This window comes from Rutilus rutilus (assembly GCF_951802725.1).
Source record: "Rutilus rutilus genome assembly, chromosome: 18".
Taxonomy (NCBI): domain Eukaryota; kingdom Metazoa; phylum Chordata; class Actinopteri; order Cypriniformes; family Leuciscidae; genus Rutilus; species Rutilus rutilus.
The window spans coordinates 27,659,913-27,681,441 of record NC_140231.1 but is presented as its reverse complement, the minus strand read 5'-3'; the positions used below and the strand labels follow the sequence as shown (position 1 = coordinate 27,681,441).

The 21,529-nt window shown below is 36.3% G+C and overlaps 1 protein-coding gene across 1 annotated transcript in view; it reads right to left on the bottom strand.

The window, feature by feature from the left end:
* nr6a1b (nuclear receptor subfamily 6, group A, member 1b) overlaps positions 1–21,220 on the bottom strand; it is a 28,689-nt gene extending 7,469 nt beyond the window's left edge. Inside the window, exons 1-4 of the mRNA XM_084386246.1 lie at positions 21,047–21,220; positions 14,067–14,102; positions 4,797–5,024; positions 3,148–3,203 (exon numbers count right to left, since the gene is read on the bottom strand). Coding sequence (XP_084242372.1) covers positions 3,148–3,203; positions 4,797–5,024; positions 14,067–14,102; positions 21,047–21,110 — 384 coding nt within the window. The 5' untranslated portion in view covers positions 21,111–21,220. The remainder of the gene's footprint in view (positions 1–3,147; positions 3,204–4,796; positions 5,025–14,066; positions 14,103–21,046) is intronic.
* Positions 21,221–21,529: the final 309 nt, after the last annotated feature.

Genomic DNA, 21,529 nt, shown 5'->3' with positions numbered 1-21,529 from the left:
TCAGTAAATCTTCTCAAGTGACTACTATAGAAATGAAACTATATACTTTAGAGTAGTCAGTGTGCTGCCTGAATAGCAGTATAGATTTACTGTCCTTTGAAAATAACTCAACATACAGCCATTATTGTCAAAATAGCTGGCAACAAAATATCGTTTAACCATGCAAAGCCACATGTCCTATTCATCATGATCATGTTTTTGTCTGCTTGACAGGACCATACAAATTTGTGTATCTTGTACTAGAGCAGTTCAAATTTGTGCTCTGAGTACAATTCTCTCATACTGACCACTGGATGTTCAACATGGCACCTCATGGCAAAGAACTCTCTAAGGATTTAAGAATTAGAATTGTTGCTCTCCACAAAGATGGCCTAGGCTATAAGAAGACTGGTAACACTCTGAAACTGAGTTACAGTACAGGCCAGGGTCATACAGAGGTTTTCCAAGACGGGTTCCACTCGGAACAGGCCTCGCAAGGGTCAATCAAAGAAGTCGAGTCCTCATGCTGTGCGTCAGGTGCAGAAGCTGGCTAAAAAAAAAAAAAAAAAAACAGACGCATGAGTGCTGCCAGCATTGCTTTAGAGGTTGCAGAAGCGGAAGGTCAGCTTGTCAGTGCTCAGACTATACACCGCACACTGCAACAAGGCGGTTTGCATGGCTGTCGTCCCAGAAGGAAGCTTCTTCTGAAGCTGGCTCACAAGAAAGCCTGCAAACAGTTTGCTGAAGACAACCTGTCCAAGAGCATGAATTAAAGCTGCCGTCGGCATTTTTTTTTAATCATATTCAGTGAAATCAACACTATAATCCGACAGAACAACATAAATAAGGTGGTTTTAGAAAAAAAACGAGCTTCTAACTCCACCTGGAGCGTGTTATTTGTTTTGCAAAAATCCACCGCTCCCGGATCATCGGGTCCAATCAGCGCTGGGGGGTGTGAGATCTGACTGTCAATCACAGGTCGTGCACACGCCACAGATCCCCCCTCCCTCGCGCACGTTACAATATCACATGCACACGACACGCCTGAAGTTCGCCTGAAGATTGCACGAAGCGTGATGGCGGAGAGAAAATCTACTAACAAGCTTCCAATTCCTCGGTTATTGCTATCTATGGATAGATTAGCCAGGGCAGCCTACCTCCGAGTCCATGGTGTTGATCGATGCTGAAGAGACGGACGCGTTCACGGAAAATCAGGTACACACGCACTGACGAGCTCGACCTCGATGGGAGGGTGCTCGCTGGTAGTGGGGGAGGGGCATGAGAGTTGTAAACATTCAAAATTTTGGCTAAGTCGACCCAATCTGCCAGACTTGCCGACTGCAGCTTTAATGGAACCATGTCCTGTGGTCTGATTTATAACTGTCCCAGCTATTGGATGGGATGAACATAGCACTGACAATAAGAACAAATAAACCATGTGACAGACAGTGACTGTAACAGATGAGACTAAGATAAACTTGTTTGGCTCAGATGGTGTCCAGAATGTGTGGTGAGTGACGCCCTGGTGAGGAGTACCAAGAAAATTGTGTCTTGCCTACAGTCAAGCATGGTGGTGGTAGCATCATGGTGTGGGGCTGCATGAGTGCTGCTGGTACTGGGGAGCTGCGCTTCACATGGATTCCAACATGTACTGTGACATTCTGAAGCAGAACATGATGCCCTCCCTTCAGAAACTGGGCCGAACGACATGATAACGACCCAAAACACACTGCCAAGATGACAACTGCCTTGCTGAGGAAGCTGAAGGTGAAGGTGATGGAGTGGCCAAGTATGTCTCCAGACCTGAACCCTACTGAGCACCTGTGGGGCGTCCTCAAGCGGAAGGTGGAGAGAAGCACCATGTTGTCTAACAGCCAGCAGCTCTGTGATGTCATTATGGAGGGGTGGAAGAGGATCCCAGCAACAACCTGTGCAGCTCTGGTGAACTCCATGCCCAGGAGGATTAAGGCAGTGCTAGATAACAATGGTGCTCACACAAAATATTGACACTTTGGACACAGTTTTGACATGTTCACTTAGGGTGTACCAGCCGGTTCTCATCCCAAGGCGTCATATACTGACGCTTTTGACATTTCGTCTACATCCAACGCACATGGCACCCTTTAGCATCAATATGAGATGCAGATAGATATGGGCCAGAAGGCACCTCCTAGCGGTCTAACCCTAACCCTACCCCAGACCTAAACCTACCCATAACCGAACAAAGCTATCTGTGTCTCATATTGACGCTAAAGGGTGCCATGTGAGTTGCATGTAGACGAAATGTCAAAAGCGTCAGTATATGACGCCCTAGGATGAGAATGCGTTGGGTGTACTCACTTTTGTTGCCAGCTATTTTGACAATAATGACTGTATGTTGAGTTATTTTCAGAGGACAGGAAATATATACTGCTATACAAGCAGCACATTGACTACTCACTAAATATATACAGGTTTCATTTCTATAGTATTGTCCCTTGAGAAGATATACTAAAATGTTTGCTGAAATGTGAGGGGTGTGCTCACTTTTGTGAGATACTGTATATATATTAAAAAAAAACTTTATTTTAAGTAAGTCTTATGCTGCATGTATTTGATAAAAAATACAGTAAAAAAACTGTATAACTGTCTTCTATTTGAATATATTTTCAAATATAATTTATTCCTGTGATGGTAAAGCTGAATTTTCAGCATCATTCCCTCAGTCTTCAGTGTCACATGATCCTTCAGAAGTCATTCTAATATTCTGATTTGCTGCTCAATAACCATTTAATATTATTATCAATGTTGAAAACAGTTGTGCTGATTAATATTTTTGTGGACTTTTCATGATTCTTAAATAAAGAGTTGAATAGAATGAATAGAAAGTTAAAAAGAAAGAAAGAGTAAATTGTTACAGAAAAATGTGCAATATATATATATATATATATATATATATATTTTTTTTTTTTTTTGATTGAATACATGTAAAAAACAATTGCACATTTTTCTGAAATAAACTGATTAATTGCATCTAACATTAAAGTTTTTCATATATACACATTTTCATATTGTAATTTTGACAGCCCTATAAATCCAAAAGATAGGTTTTGTCAGATTTAGCTCACTTCTGGGGACAAATAGCAATAGCCATGTAGAAACGCACACAACTGTACACAACTGTCTTACCTGTACAGGTCCGATCATTTTATTCCTCCCTCCTGGCATCCCATCCTCTCTGATTGCTGAAAGTGAGATCAAAAAGATCTGTAAGGAATTGCATACTAGCATTTTACAAATACTATTTCTGCAATACTCAGTATATATACTGTGCATAGATAATTATTTAATATTATTTACCAAAATGTGCACAATAACAGAGCACACAGCTCAAAAAATATTATATCCCACATGTGTCATCATCTTTTCCATTTGACAAATGTTTTCCGTTTGACCATCTCTGACTCAATCCTCGATGGGACTTTAAAAATGCAAGACACTTTTGCACAAAATTGAAAAAATATGATATGTATATGTATGTAATGTATGCATTACACAGTATATACTGTGTAGTATGCAGTAAGCAAGTCACTAGTATTTCAAATCAAACATTGCCAGGAAGAAGTTGGTGGTTAGTAGAGCAACACAGACCAACAGCTCCCTCTGATGCACACCGCAGGCAAGTACACTCAACAGTGTGTAACATAGGCTAAAGTGTAGAAATGGTAAATTATCTATATGTATATGTGTGAGTGAGTTTAGCCCCAAGTATCAGAGAGGGACAGCATGCTCTGGATCAAGAAATTTGTTATCAGAACCATCTGAGCAGCTCATGATTATACATGCAGCGGCGCAACCCAGATCTACAATCTGATTTCTGTGCGTTTTTTCCTTCAGGCATGGCTAATCAAACCCTGATCTATATCACCTAATTTACATAGTGGATAGATCAGATATTTGCCTCTAATGAAGCAGCATCAAAGAACAGACAGAGAGGGACAGTTAAGAGGTAAATAAACCTTGATGTTTTTGTGTTTATACAAAAGACGTGTTGCATAATTAGGGTGAAATTGTAATTCTGAATGGATACGCGTAAAAAAGGAGAGAGGGAAAGAAAAATAGCACAGGGAAAAATAAGAAAAAAACAGGGGCAAAGAAAAAGATTAAAGGATGCTTAATAGAAAGGAAGTTTAAAGATATGAAATCTTATAATATTCATAGCATCAAAGAATTAAACTAAAAATGATGGTTATTTTTACTTTGATTTGGATTATAAAGAACTTTTATTTTAGATTTGGTTTTTCCTATTATTTTCATTGCATTAACTATTATGCTTTAACTAAAATTAGCGGACAATGAGCAATACATTTGTTACAGTTTTTAGTAATCTTTGTTAATGTTAGTTAATAAAAATACAGATGATCATTTTAGCTAATATTAGCTAAGGTCCATTAAACAATATTAACAGATACAACTTTTTATTTTAATAATGTATTAGTAAATGTTGAAAATAACATTAAGATAAACAAATGCTTTAGAATTATTTTTCATTGTTAGTTCATGTTAACTAATGTAGTTAACTCTTATTAACAAATGGAATCGTATTGTAAAGTGTTACTTTTTATTTCTATTTAGATAATTAACTTTATTTTTTAAACTGAATCTATATTTTAATAGTAATAACCTTGATTTAAACAAGTTTCTCACTGCATTTCTTAAGCACTTTGGATTTAATCTGCTGGTTTAAATCATCATTGTGTGTGTGTGTGTGTGTGTGTGTGTGTGTGTGTGTGTGTGTGTGTGTGTGTGTGTGTGTGTGTGTGTGTGTGTGTGTTCACCCTTGCGGTTCATTCCCATCTGAAGGCATTTCTGCAGTCTGCAGTACTGACAGCGGTTGCGTTGCTTGCGGGACATCTGGCAGTTCTTGTCCCTGTTGCAGCGGTAGATGCGCTTGTTGCAAATACTGCGTTTGAAGAAGCCCTTACACCCCTCACAGGAAATGATGCCATAGTGCAGTCCAGACGCCCGGTCACCACAGATCAGACACCAGCGCTCACCCCCGTCCTCTACAGGGAAAGAAAGAAAGAAATGTCATTTAATTGCATGCAAAATAAAAGCGAGAGGCCTCATTTTCTCCTTTTTAATGTCCCCTGTATTCTTGATTTTAACATTTTCAGTGAAGTAATATCAGCTTTGTATAAAAACAATAAAAGTCTATGATATGTCCTAATTTGGATAGCTGGATCAATGATTGTGTGATGTTTTTGCCATCTTTATGGGGACAAGATGTGTAGGACATCACAAACAATCTACCAAATAATAGCTTAATTAAAATTTAAAAAATGAAAAAACAACAACAACAACAAAAAACATTAAAGTAATAAATTACATGATTTCATGTTATTTTACTACATTATTAAATATAATAAAATTATTATTATTAAATATTTAAAAAAATATATAATAAAATAAAATATAATCAAATTAATGTAAATAAACAAAATATTTTTTGTTGTTTTAATATATTGCTGAAATAAAATAAATGTATTTTTTATTTTATTATGAATAGTTTTTTACTAAAAATAATACATTTATTAATAATAAAATATGATAAATGTCAAATACAGAATTTTATTTTTATACATTATTAATAAGGTGAAATTAATTAAAATTTCATCAAATAAAATGGGAATAACTTATAAAATTCATATTTTTGTATGATTAGCCATTCAAGACATATTGGTTAAGCACCAGTCAATGGGATATGAATATATGTGCAAATATAAAAAAAAAAAAAAAAAAAATCATATTAAAAACAAATATGACCAGGAAGATAAGAATGACACACAGATGTCTCTGTGACGTCTGATAGTAGGTTAATCTGAGTTTATCGAGATGTTGAAATCATTGTAATCTTAAATTTACACATTTTTTAAAAAAGTTCTAAAAGTTCTTATCTAAATCTCAGAGCAATAGAGAGGAGGATTACGCAGACACATTGCCCGGCCGGCGCATATGCGTATGCCAGGAATCTTCTGCAGTCTCACTGTGTGTTTGAAATGACTTACAGCATCATGCGGCGTGACCCAGATTTTACTACAAACCAAAGAGACAGAGAGCCGGCAGGAAGGGGGATGGGAAACATAGAAAGAAAGACAACTGAATGCAACATTCAATCTATATTTAAACAATAATCACACGGTATTACGGCTGGACTGATATTCAAACAAAAGAATATGTAAAATTCCATGCAGGAAACACATTGCAATGATTATTCAAATGAACCTGTGAAGAACCTGAGAAGAATCAGCTAAACTTGACAGATCTCTTCATTTCTCAGAGGTGCTGGTGAACTGTAGAGGGAGCAGGTGAGCGCGGGGGGTCACGGAGAGGTCTTCTAAAAGCCTGAACGTCGTAAACGCAAAGGAAAGCACTCAACCTAACCCTGAACTCTAGAGCCATTTTACAACCCTCAGGAAGGTTGTGTGTTGTAAGGGCACAGTATTGTTGAGGATTGGGTCAAACACAGGTCAAACTTTATAGCAAACGGGAACTATGGAACACACATTTTTAAAATTGAACGGGGTGACACACACACACACACACACACACACACACACACACACACACACACACACACACACACACACACACACACACACACACACACACACACACACACACACCCACTCACTCTCACTCACTATAATGCGCCCAATGTCTAAGTAAAAGATAAAAAATACCCCCAGGCATAATCATCATGCAACAAATCCCATCACATTCTGACAGGGACAGAATAAGGAAGAAAAAGGCCAAAAAAAAGTGCTTTTCAATTGATAAGTCAGAAATCTCAGGTCTGTTCAGACCCTGACAGACATTTTCATACAATGTTATTGTTGCAATTTTGCATGCAGTTGGACCTGATTTTGCAGGTCACTGTTATTTCGCCAAGTAGATGATCCTAGATCAACATATTTTGTTGACCCTGGAACATCATTTCTGTCTGAAAATTTAGTCCCAACCATATCCATACCCCTAAACCTATCCCTACCCATAATGCTGGGTACACACCAAAAGATAATCGGGCTGATTTTGGGCCGATTTCCCCCCTTCAGACAGTCCTATGTCCCGATTATCTTGATGGTTCTACAGATTATCTTATCAGATTTTCCCTTGGTGTGAGGTGTGTTAAGAGTGTCCGAACCTGATCGGAAGAACGTCGGAGCCGCCCCGATCGCGAATCGTAAATATTCAACATGTTTAATATTTACGATCAGAAATCCTGATGTGTGGGGGGAACCCCGAGAACAAACGCGCGCACGCTCTGGAGATTATCACGTGAAACGAAACAATATTCAATCAGAAAGCGAGATGATGAAAGACGAAAGCATAACAAACGCAGTCATGGCGCAGCCCAAAGTGAATGGTCTAAAAAAGGCTCATGTTTGTGGTCTATCACATTTTGAAAATCTTATAAGATGTAAAAAATCTTTTGGTGTGTACTCAGCATAAGTTATCCCTAAACTCAAAGAGAAATGACAGGTGAATAACACTGATGTAGAAGCACCTAATCCTGCTTTTAAGCCTAAACTTGACAAACTGTGCACTCAAATCTGATTGGAATGTTGTTCCAGGATCAACAAAGATGTCGATTTTTCAGTAGAAATTGCAGTGCGAGTCCTCGTCCTTTGGAAGTGCAGCAAAGTGGATTTGCTTTTGCAGCACTGAAAACAGCATCTTCCTGACATGTGAACAACACAAACCAAACTCTTCCAGGCCTCAGCTACAACTGCAGTATTTGAGGGCGGGTCAACGTAGACCTTGTTTGCCGGCAGCCAATGAAGACTGGTATTATGCAATTTGTTACAAACCTCCGTAGGTTCGAGCAGGAAGTAAGACCGGAATTGCTGAAGACTCGTTTCAGGCAGGTCAGAATCGGTTCCTTATTTTGGGAGACAATAAATGAGGGATAATGTCCGTACATCCAGCCGTTTGTTATCGCAGAATAAACCCAGACAGGGTGATCAGGACCCCGATGCGAAGCAGAGTTTATTCTGCGATAACAACTGGCTGGATGTACATTATCCCGCTTATTACACGGCTACTTGCCACGCAAGTAAATAATTAGACATGAAATATTGTCTAAATATTTTATTAGCTCTTTAAATGCAAAGCTTCCGTGGAGAAAGCAGTTGCTATCAAGAAGCAAGTTCAAAATAGACGGATATTTAAGAGAGATGTACAGTCATACCACTTATTACACGGTATATCACCACATAAATAACAGATATTGATTTGAAATGAAACTTCAAAATCGTACCTGTTTGTTATCTGATAATCCATTACAGTATACAAAAAAAAATCGTCGCAAAATGGCAGCAGCCGTGTTTGTATGAAACAAGAGAGAGCGAGTCTGCGATACCGGATGACAATTAAATATCTGTACAAAAAATATTGATTTAAGTTTTATTAGCTCACCAAACACAAAACTTCCACAAGGAAAAAACGTTCCTAGCAAGCGTAAAGCACCAACTTTTTACCGGTTGTTATCGGGGAATAACATATCGCTGGATGGCGCGATTGACCAATCAGAATCAAGCATTCCACAGGGCTGTGTAATATTTCTACTTTGATAGACTTTGATCTTTGAAACATTGCAGATCTTTAACACTCACAAACCGCTATATTACACACTAAAGCTAATATCTGAAAAACATACCGGCACTTTAAAATGTTTATTACTGCATAGTGCATACTGTTTCACATTCCATTTAAAAACACAGTAGGTAGTACACAGTGCATCCTACATACCGTATTCAGTAAGCTAGTACTCTACTCTGAACAAGCCTTTGATTCTGCTGATCAGAAGGAACAGGCATTTCACAGTCAGCGTGTGATGATGATGTTGGCTCATATAGTTCACTTCACAGCACCAGAGGAAACAGCAGGAGCAACAAATCCCTTGATTTCCCTACATCCCTGTGTCATTCTCACTCCATCTCTCTCTCTATCCCCCGTTCATGCTGTTCTAGATCTGTCAGTGTGTATTACCGCCACCTACATTCAGAAGCATTCTGTGTCTTGCTATCTCGTCCTAGCACTTTAGCTCATTTATATCACTCACTCATAACAAAACACTGAAATTACGGAAGTAATGGCTTTCGAGAAACGTGTTCAAATAAAATGGGCTTCATCAAAAAGATAATGTCTAATTAAATAAAAACAACCGCACAAACGAGGGTTAATCTTTAAACCGGTTAAAGAAGAATGTAAAAGCTGAAATGACTATGAAATCAACTGTTATTTTACATTATCATGATTTTAACCTTCAGTCTTTAAAGGTATAGTGGAGGATCTTGCCAAATTTTAGACAAGACCCGCCCTCTCCACTTTTTGAATAAGTTTGATTGATTCACAAGAATGATTGACAATTAGGAGGACCAATAGTATAGGTGATCCACCCGGAAGTAAAAAATCCTCCGCTATACCTTTAAGTTTGTAGATTGAAGCTTTTGAAGATGATGATGCGGGGGATTCAAAATAGACAAATCAATGGCTAAACCACAAGCTAACCGTTGCGCATGCTAAACTTTTAGTACTACTAGTGATGCACTTATCTCAGGCTAAAACAACAAGAACATTATACCCTTGTGAAAAAAGAAGTGCACTTAATTGTATTGAATGTGCACTTCCAATAATAAAAGTATATCTTTTTTAAAAAGTGTACTTTGTTGGTGATAATATAACATTAAAGAAATAAAAGGACACTTACGTGTACTTAAAGAGAGTACACTTTCACGAGCATCTCCTTAAGTACACTTTTAAAAAGTGCACACTGACATATTAACATATTGACTAACATACTAAAGCATATGTAAAGTACTTGATATTAATTTTAACTGTAGTCAGCGTGTTATTTGATATTCAATTTAAAGTTCATATATTTAAATTGCTAAATAAATAAGTACTCTTTTTAAAGCAAGCTAAAGTGTACTTTTCCACAAGAGTAACGCTAAAGAAATTTCATTTGACTTTACTTATCAGTCCTCTCTCGGATTGAGAGGTAGGAAGGGTTTAAACCTGCACAAGAACCTGATGTGACCTGATCCAGCATCTAGATCATTGGTCTGTGAACCCCAGTCCTATTTGATGGGGTTTTAGATATGCCTGGTTAGTACACATGTTCCTACATAGTGCGTTGACCTAGTTGTGTGAGAGAATCACCATAGGCGATTTCTGAGTGTTCAGAAAGATTAGGGCAAAAACGTCAATGCAACATAGAAAACAAAGCCAAACACACACACACACAAAAATTTTTGTAGGTATTGGACAGGTGTGTGTTTTTGCTCCCAGCGGAAGGCAAAGCGTAACAAACCGCATGATTTAGCTGTACGAAAACTGCCCAGTGGCGAAATGTATCCATCTACCACATCTCCTCTTTCCTCTTTGATCATTATCTTTCATCAATTATTCCCAAGAGTCTCCCGCCCCCCCAACATCTCTCTCTTTCTGTTTGTCTTTCTCTGTCTACGCAAATTAACTCAGCCTCAGCCAATCAGAGAGCTCCAATTCAGAGCATCAGGAATCTCAGCCAATCAGAATCCGTCACTCAATGCACATGGTCAAATTCGCAGCACATCATTTGGGTCATATATAGTTCATCTCGAATACGAAGAACTCACAATGAGGATGTTAGCTCTGTAGTGACTCATCCAGCAGTGAATGTGCATGTTTGTTTACCACGGCAGCTTCATGATGCGAGCATGAGAGATTCCTCCAGAAAAGCAGGCATTCCTCCAGATAGCATTCAACTCTTCAACATCACAGGAGAGTCAAGGTAACTATGTTGAGGTAAGATTGGCTTATTCTTTCTCTTTTGATATATTTGTAGCTTTCTCCATCACTCTGTAAGTTCAGCTGCTCTTGTGTCTGATTCAGCTGGCTCAGCTTTATGCATTGTGACACTGACCCAGTTCTACTTGGATCCATTTTGCATATGCAAATGACTGCAATGCTAATTAGAATCAAATTATTATATTACAAGAAAACAGTATGACACTTTTCTATATAGGATCTGAATGATTATCCATGTTTCATATTCAAAAAAAAAAAAAAAAAAGAATCATTATTATACATATAAAATTACAATAATCATATTTCCACAGTATTTCAATGAATACTATGGTACATAATCAAAATATACCATAATACCATTGTACTTTTATGCCATGGTACTGAGTTGTTTTCATATCCTTATACCATGGTATTTAAAGGTTACTCCAAAGAATATCATGGTACAAATAAAAACATGGCAATATCACAGAATTTTCATATAAACCATGGTACTGATTTAACACTATTTTCATGTATCAAGTTATTTCTGTGGTACATAATCAAATAGCATACTAATACCATGGTATTTTCATACATACCATGCTACTGAATGATTATCATATCAATGTACCATGATAGTTTCTCAAACATAATAAATGGCAGCAGCACAACTCCTTCACAGGATAATAGTATATAACTATTATTATTATATATATATTTTTTTACAAATGAAATAAAACAATATTTTCAATCTCAGCCAAGGTAACAAAAATCAGACTGCTTGTGAATTTGAATGAATACCACTAAAGACCATCATACAATAGCAGATGATTGCAACCACATACTTTCTCTTAATAATAACACATGCGTTCTCTCGGCATATAATACAATACTAATTATATGCAAAAACATCAGCATATATTACACAATCGCTCAGTGTGATCTGCCTGTTTGATGCTCTTCTTCATATTAAATTGCATTTTAACCAATTTTTAGCAACGTTTGCATATATTATTTTACTGTAAAAGACCTCATGTGGTGAAAATCATTAAAAATAAGAAAAGTTTTTAATGTTGTTTATATGTCTGTGTGGTGTTTTTAATATACTTTAAGACAAACCATGTGCAAATTCATAAGTCAACACCATTGCAGAGTTTTTCTCCTTAAAACTGTAGTGTATCAGAGACAGTCTCAAAGACACAGCCTGTTTTCTGCAATTACAAACATGTAACCAAATGAACCAATCCTGTCAAAGTGCAGGCGGGGCTTTTCCACAGTGAGCACGAGAACAACTTTAAGGAGGGACAGGGAAATTCGGGTGCATATAGCAATATAGTGGGTGAATTATGTCTATTACCATGTTATGATGAATTATGAGCCTTTCTCCACTGGCTTTATGTGATGTTCAAAGCCTTTCTAAAGATGCTGATTTTCAGAAGGCAGCTGTCTGACTCTGAGATGGCGGATGGTAACATGGTTTGTGTAACAATACCAACACATTATTAGCTGTTTGATAAAGGCTAATCATATGAATGAACGTTTACTACAGTTGAGCGAGTGGATCAGGAAGGATCCGAGCTGGTGTGAGTGAGTGGAGGCGGGGCTAATTTGCATATTCATGAACGTTCACGTTAACTAAATGAAGCAAGGGTGTAGAGTTACATTTAAACTATTTTAAGGCATGAAGAAATTATTTTCACAGGTTAAATTCTATTAAAAACTATTTTCACATTTAAATATGTCATTCTGATTATCAAATCAATGGATAAAAATGGACTGCAGGGGGACTTGAAGTATAAGATAAAGACCTTTACAGAAAAATTTTCAGCAAATACAAATCTCGTTAAATCGAAATGGCAAATCTAGATAAGGTTCAGCATATTTCACATTGAGTTTTGGACATGCATATACACACCTGGTGCATTCTGGGAACATTCAACGCTGTCGGTGAGTTTGGATGCATAAGAAACCATCGACCGTTGGCTGTGCCCTGAGATTACCACATACTACACACGTCAACACTCTCTCCTAGCAAACAAACCGGCGCTTTCCTCATTATTACGGCTGCGATATACATTCATTGATGTCGTTGGGTTTAACATGTGAGCGACTCACTGACCAATGAGTGCAAACTGCAGGAGGAACACTGAAACAACGTCTGGTAAGACATTTCAGGCACTACACATTCATGACCTTCAGACTTAAATACTGACAGACCTTACTACTGACAAAATAGTAACCTACAGATGTCAAATTAGCTGAGAACCTCTCAAACCTTCACTTGAACAAGCACAGGATGGTGTAAAATGTAAGGTAAGCAATGCTGCACTTTTGGTTTTTACAGCTCTGAATGGAAACGACACTGGACAAAATTGAGCTGAATAATGTCACTATTATCTTCTGTAGAGCTTCTTTACAGATGAAATTGAATTTGTTTCATAATTGTTTAAAAAAGGATTTTACAACATTAGCATTCATTTTTACAGCAAGTATTTTATGTGAAGCTGCTTTGAAACAATCTGTAATGATAAATAAATGTGTCTTGACTTGACTAGAACACTTGATTTTGATTGGTTAACCACAGCATTTAGTGGTCAAAAAGTTACATACACTGCCACTAAATTGTATAATTGACTGTTGCGTAAAATTATAACATTTGAAATGATTACATTTAATATAATATTAAATATAATTATTAGAATACCGTAAAATTAGAAACAATCCAAATCACCCAAATACTTTCAGCCAATCAGAGGCCTGTTGTGCCTCATTGCTGACCTAACTTTGACTTCACAGACACAGGGAGTGAAGGTGATGTCACCAGTGTGTGTGTGTGTGTGTGTGTGTGCTTCTGAAGAGCTCTTCTGATGTTTTACAGCTTAATTGGTTTCTCACATAAATCAGCTGCTTTATCTAACAATGTTCAACACTGACTTGTGCTGCTTTACAACAGCATGTATGCATGCAAGCTCCTGAACTAATTCTGACCTCTAAAAAGTGCACTTTTACCAGAGCTTTGGAGAACTTGGGAGAAAGAAAGAGCTCTGTGATATAATCTACTGGCGAAGCTGAGTACTGCGGTCACATTTCACTCTGGATGTTTGTTTGTTTTTGTCCAGAATGCAGAACTACAACTCTCTTAAATGGCTCTATAAAAGCACACCCTATAATGTTCACTATTCATGGTCTGAAAATGTTTGGGACAGAGAGCATAAAAATTAGTGTGCGATATAGCCAGTAGATGGCAGCATGGAGATCATTGGCAGTTTCCTCACCTGTGTCATCTTGGAGGGAGTTCTCTTCATAAAAACCTGAAGATAAGGGAAAGAGTGAGAGAATATGAGGGGAAGAGAAAACACTGCTTTTAGAATATGTTAATGAGCTACTTTATTCCTTTAATATAATTGTGTTCTTTTATTTCCACATCTATAGAGTGAAACCGCAGCCATCAACTTTTTCAACAGCGTTGGTTCCGGAAGTTTCTTTCCCCATTCATTTCTTCCATAGGGATTTCAAAAAAGGCTATGTTAAAGCGTTTTAAGCCATGAACCAAATCAACCAGCTATGAGGTGAATCAAAACACTATTCAAACTGAAGCATCAGCCAAAAATAAAGCCATAAAGGTATATGGTATAAAGACTGTGTACTAAACGGCTTAAGTAATGGGAAGAACTACAATCCCATGAAGCATTGTGAACAGCATAATCGAGTTAAAAACAATGAAGAAAAATAAAAGTACTAATTTAAAATGTCGATTATATATATAAATAAACAATATATTTTAAGTTTATTGCAAAATATGCTTTTGAGAGCGTAGGGAGACAGACTCTATTATGTCATTTGCGGTGCTGCGGATTTAACAAGACCTTTTGGTGCATATTTTGTTTGTTTCGACTCTCTTGTCTTGATTGGTGGAATTTTTTGTACAGCATCATGGGTAATGATGTATATAGTATTCTATATAGAATTCTAGGGAAGTATTCAATTTCAGATGCAGCGAGTGACCATCGTAACAGACAAAAACATTTTAAAAGGGTAAACTGACTTTAAATGGAGTATCTTGTATCTTCAAAAAAAAATTGTAAATGATCATTAAACTATTCCTTTAAATTCCTTCAATAAATATGCTTGCAGGAATTTCTGCCATTATCATCATCTTTTTTAATGCTGTAAAGAATGTTAAAATATTCAGCGACGACACACTTAAAGTTCATCTTACCACACAGAACATCAAGACAACTTTAAAACAATGCCTCTTCTCATTCCTAAAACAACACTTTCTCTATCTATCTTTCTCTCATACACACACCCATCTGCCCATTCCTCTCACTTCTGTCCCTCAGGACACGACCTCCGCGACCTCTTCAGAAACCGCCACGTGTGTGTGTGTATGAGTGTGATCTCTTGGGCTCGCTGGCAGCTGTGTATTTTTGATCTGCCACACGCAGCGCATCTCACACACACTCCAGCAATCCACGGCATATGGTGGACCAGAACACACAGGCTCCTTGAAGATAATCTAATATCTATGATGGCTGTAGGCCGTTGGTATTGAGCTACAGGAGCAAATACTCACCGTCTGCCTTCTATGCCACACACACACACTTTTTCCCACTTCATCAGGCCAACAAGCTACAGTACTTAAATAGGCGATGTTAAACAGGTTACATTATTCAGGGATAGTTCTGTACATTCTGGTGTTGGTAATACTGGCTCAGCAAAATGGGTTTTCAGTGATTTATACACATGCAGTGGCTCCAAAAAGCACTTGTCTTGGACGCTTCAGCCATAATTAAAAATGTTTGAAAGTCATTGCATTTGATAACAAAATATCAAACCAAGTGGCATTCACTAAAGTTTGACAACCAGAAATTACACACTGCAATCTATTGGTTTATCATTAAATATATCATATAGAAATATTATAAATATATAAATCATATAAATATTTTGTACTTGATTCGACGAATTAAATTGAATGCAATTAAATTCATCAATTTTTTGTGTAATGTTAAAATTGACAAATACTTTTTGTGGCTTTGAATATTTCGAAAATGATATTTTATTGACTTGACTAGCGATTTTTGAAAATAAATAAATATATTTATATATGAATATCAATAATTGCATATTTATATGTAATGAAAGCAACTGGAAATATTTTGAATAAATAAAAAATAGATATGCTGATATTATCATCAAATAAATGTGTATTTTATCTAAAACAAGAATTTCATGATAGCAAATGAAAATGTTTTTATAAATAATAAATATATTAATATAAATAAAAGTTTATTTTTATTCACATTTTAAATGACCATTGAATTTTAGTAAATGTTTTTATGATAAATATATTGATATTAATATAAATAAATGTGTATTCTACATACAATTTAACAATGTTATGATAGCAAATGGAAATGTCTTAATAAATGATAATACATATATGAAAATTAATATCAACAAATGTCTTTATTTACAATTTAATGATAGCAAAGGACATTTTTTCACTCAATCACTTGAATTACGTCGACCAATTACGTCGTAAATTGGAGTTCAGGAGAATCAATTGAAAAGGCTGTTAGTTAAGAACTGCATTTTTACATTTTCAAAAAACATCCCTTAGTATGATTTATAAGCAGTTTTCTTCATGGGGACCAAAAAATATCCCCATAAAGAACAAGATATCGGATATAGCCATCTTTGTGGGGACATTTGTCCTCATAACGTAGGGTTTACCAGGACACACACACACAGACAGGCAGCAATATACACAGGTATAGAGACATATGCACACAAACACACACACACATACCAACACCCCACCCCCAGCTTTCAGAAGAAAAGGATGAGGCTGCCCAGATGTCTTCTGTTCCACTTGGCTGATGGAAGGAAAGAGGGATCGGGAGGGGAGGTGTACAGATGTAGTAGTGATATGTAACCTGAATATCCATTTATTTTCCATTTTCCAGGGCTTCATCATTCAGATCCAAGGACATGAAATCCCAGCCAACCCCCCCCGCGCCTCTGCTCATCACAATGTGTGTGCGCGCATGACCATGTGTGGTAATCCACACTCAAAAAATACCTAAGCCTAAATTTAAGGCTTAGATTTGAATTGCATTCAAAATTTCCACCCATTTGGAGAACACATTTTTAACATAAACAAAATATTATGTGACGCATATTTGTCAGTGATGCGAAACAGGTAAGATTTCTGCACTCAAAAAAAAAAAACATGGCAGTTTATTATTAGCTCTTTACATCTATTTGATGGTATTTAAACAATCATATTCTCAAAATGTATTTAAATGGTTTAGAATCAGCATAAATCTGTTCATTGTGAAAACATTTACACTTATTCAGGAAACAGGCAGCATTTAATTAGTTAGTAATGAGATTGAAACAAATTGGATTTATAATGATAAATATATAATTTAAAACACATTCAGATTATTTTTTGCTATTACAGAAATCGTATCTGTTTCGTACCGGGTTCATTTATGTATGGCTGACAAATATGCATTATAGGGCTGGGGCGATGTGGCCAAAAATATTATCACAATATTTTTTTTATATCCATTTTACATGATATCGATATTTATCTTTTATTTAGGGCCACAAGAAATCCATTTTTTATTTATTTTGTTCTACATTTTGTGTTTTCCATATTTTTTTTAAATGTAATCAAATGAAAATTTAACAACAAAACATTGCATTTTTTATTTTTGTTAAATAAGATGCTGCACAACAGAACTGCATAAATTTAAAACATGGATGAAGAAAATGTCTTGGTTGTATGATATTCCTTAGAAATAATAATATTATTACTTTGAGAAGCACATTTTAGTATAAAGTAGTGTTATATTTCTGTCAGAATTTCTTCAAATTAAACCAAACTTTTATTTTGATGGTTTGTTGTGAAGATCTTTCAGTTTTAGCTTTTACACAACAACGGTCTAAAAACCGTTTGCGTTTTTCACGTACAGACGATAACATTGTCAAAACGATAATCAAAAACGACTAAAACCGCTGTATTATACATGCCAGGCAAGTATAGTTGGCGATTTCACTTTGTAAAGAAACACTACGCCTATGCACTGACTGGCTGTAGTTTGTTCATGTTATTAAGTATTTTGTAATGAGAACAATAGTATAATAATTGTTTTCTTTCTTACTTTTACCATTTCATTGTTAAGCCCTTGTAATTAAAGGTTTTCAGCTTTTCATGAATATGTCTTGAATATACTTGCAATACTTTTTCCAAATTAAATTATGTGTGAGAAATAGACATATATTAATAATTAGTGGTTAAGCTAATGCATCTATCACTACTGTAGCTTATGGGATGGCCTAGAGATTAAAAAAAAAAAAAACCTTAAAGGGACAGTTCACCCAAAAATGAAATTTCTTTCATTGATTAATTAACTTTTTGAAGCGTCACAGTGGTAGCTGCGTATGGCTGTCTTTGGAGGGACAGAAAGCTCTCAGATTTCATCAAAACTACACACACATCAATGGGTGCATGAAGAACCTTTAACATCCATGGAACCTTTACATTCAACAAAAGGTTCTTTATGGAAATTCATTCGATTTTAAGTTTAAGTTCTTCTATGGCATCGCTGCGAAAGCCCCCTTAAGGAACCTTTATTTTTAAGAGTGCAGAATATCTTGATATTGCATTTTACAGGCGTTTTAAAAGAGATTAAAAATAAGATACGATTCAAACTATGAAAAAGTAGAGAAAACATTACGCTGAACATCTTTTTAGGATGTTTATGTTACGTTATCTATATAAATTCAACCTAAAATGCAGAAAACCGATACAACAACATTAAACCGCAATAAAGTTTTTTTGGTTTTAAATTGCACATAATATTGAAAAATTAATGAAAACAAAAACTCTCATGGGACAGAATGAAACTACCTGTTCCGTCAAAGTTTCTATGGCAACAAGGGGGTCGAAACAAGAGGTCATGGAATGGCCAGCGCAAAGGGGGGTTTTATGATCCCTGTGTGGGTGGGTGGACAGGAAGTTTATCTTCTATGTGTTTATGATGTGTGTTTGTGTGTTTGTTTATTTGTGGGGGAAGGGCTACCAACCGTAAAGACTAAATTGCAAATCAGATACGCACTCTCTCACACACACACACACACACACATTGGGTTTCCATGTTTTGTGGGCACTCTCCATAGACATAACAATTTTTATACTGTACAAACTGTATATTCTATCCCCCTACACTAACCTTAATGCTAAACCTACCCATCACAAAAAACTCTTTGCATTTTTACATTTTCAAAAAACATCACTTATTATGATTTATAAGCAGTTTTACTCATGGGACAAAAAAAAATCTACACAAGTTAAAAAAAATTCTGGTATTACTATCCTTGAGGGGATTTTGACCCCATAACATAGTGAATAAATACCTGAACCACACACACACTTCTTTTTTACCTAATTGTGCAATGGAGGAAATCTGAGCTTGTTTTGTTGTTGTTGTTTTTGCTTTATAACAGATTGATTTACATAAATCACTAAAAATGAATTACTCATACTCTATAGTGAAAAATGTTGCACATATAAGATGTTGGCTTCGCCTTCCTCTCTCTTTTTCCGCTCTATAAGGTCAGTGAGAGTAGAAAGGTCACTCAGAAGTGAAAGGTCAAGGCTGTTGACTATACAGTTGTATTCTGGTATGTGCAGTGACCAATCCAGTGTTGCTATAGCAACGCTGATCATCTAGACTTAATGTAACTGTTAAAATGAGGAGTTTCAGTTTGCTAAAACTTGAAATTAGTTGCGGTGTGTGCGCATATCTGTGCCAAACAGATGCTGGAAACGCAGCTGTAAAAGCTGGGAAGTCCTGGCAACCTTTGTCTTTGCTTAAAACAAGCTGGTCATCTTAGAGTGTGTGTGCGTTTCTTTCTTGGAAAACTAACAGAATATTAGACTGAAGGCTTTTCTCTCTTCAAACAAACACATTTGCAGACACTTGCACATGTACAAGTATAAATAATGTACAAAAGATTTACACTATGCATGGATGATAATATGCAAATGACACAAATTTGCATACTTATGCACTATTCGAGGACATTCTGCGCTATTATTAGTGTGAGAGTGTTCACACTGAAAATTCCTAATAGAAAAAGCGCACTTTAAATACCCGGATGATGCACTTAACTTAACTAACCGAAAAAACTATGTATGGAATGTCAGACAGCTTTAATTATGTAGTTGGACTCCAATGTTAAATGGCAAAATAACCTTATACAATTCATATACTATATGGATGAGTACATTGCGTATAATAACATACTGTTTATGCATAGTGCGTCATTTGGGATGTAAATACAGAAAATTACCTAATTATCCCCTTCATTAGTTTGAAAGGTTTGAGATTTCTATAAAATAATATAGCATAAATGTTACACTATATTAGTGTAGGGATGGCTTAAAAGTGAGCTTTTGATTCCAATTTCTCTTGCTTAAGGCAACAATTGCTCATATTAAGAGATGACTGAAAAAAAAATCACCTAAATGTGTTTTGTGTGGCAATATATAAATGAACTGATTTTAAATAAAAGAAAATATTATTTAGAATGACTGAAACAACCTGACTGACTCGAAACAAATATCTCATGGCGCAAAAAAAACGTAAAAAAAACCTAAAATGAATTCATACAACTTTTTTTTAACCCTTACCCCATAAGACACATTATTTACAAATGTTTTTAACTGATGATTTGACTTTTTACAAATAATCTTTTTTGGTTGTTGTCGCCTACAATGGAAACGCCACTGATTATGTTCCAGCTGGTTGTTTGTTGTCATTGACGTGTTTTTGTGGCGCTCGAGGGTGATTCGCTCAAGTTCAAAAGTTCATCTTTTACGATTCCTCGCGGACGTGCATATAAAAAACATTCCTCAGCAGCGTTTTAAAAGACCTCACTGTCCCCAATCCCCAAACTCCAGCTCTATACGTCCATTCATCACATTACACACACATATAACTCCATATGTTACAAGGGGTAAAACTACAGATTGCGTTAACATTGCTGAAAGTTGCATTGAGAATGCTCTAAAATTCACTAGCTATTTATATTACACCTGGGAGAGATAATAGCCTATATACTTTGCCTGAATTGTGACCTCATGCATTACACATAAGATGCAGAACTGGATTTGAAACACCTTCATTTACATCTGAGACTCTATAATAACTGTGCACGGGCACCAGAAACTCACCGCTGCTCAGTAATTTGTCCCGTTTGGAGAAGTGAAATCCGTTGGCTCGGTTCTCCACCTCCATCCTCCTGTAGATGAACTGAGCGAGCGTGTCTCTCCGCGGTCCGCCTGTGCACTCTGAGCTCTGACTGACCTCCGCGAGCCCTCAAAGAGCCGCGCGCTCATGTCAAGCGCTCGTGTCAGCGTGAAAACACCTTGCTCGGGTCACGTGACGACACGCCCCCGTGTCGCCTTCTGGGATTTGCAGTTGATAGATAGATAGATAGATAGATAGATAGATAGATAGATAGATAGATAGATAGATAGATAGATAGATAGATAGATAGATAGATAGATAGATAGATAGATAGATAGATAGATAGATAGATAGATAGATAGATAGATAGATAGATAGATAGATTATTTTTTACATACATTTAGCTCTAGGCTATCAAATGTTTAAAAATGCATAATAAACCAAAAACGTTTTGTCACAGATGGTTC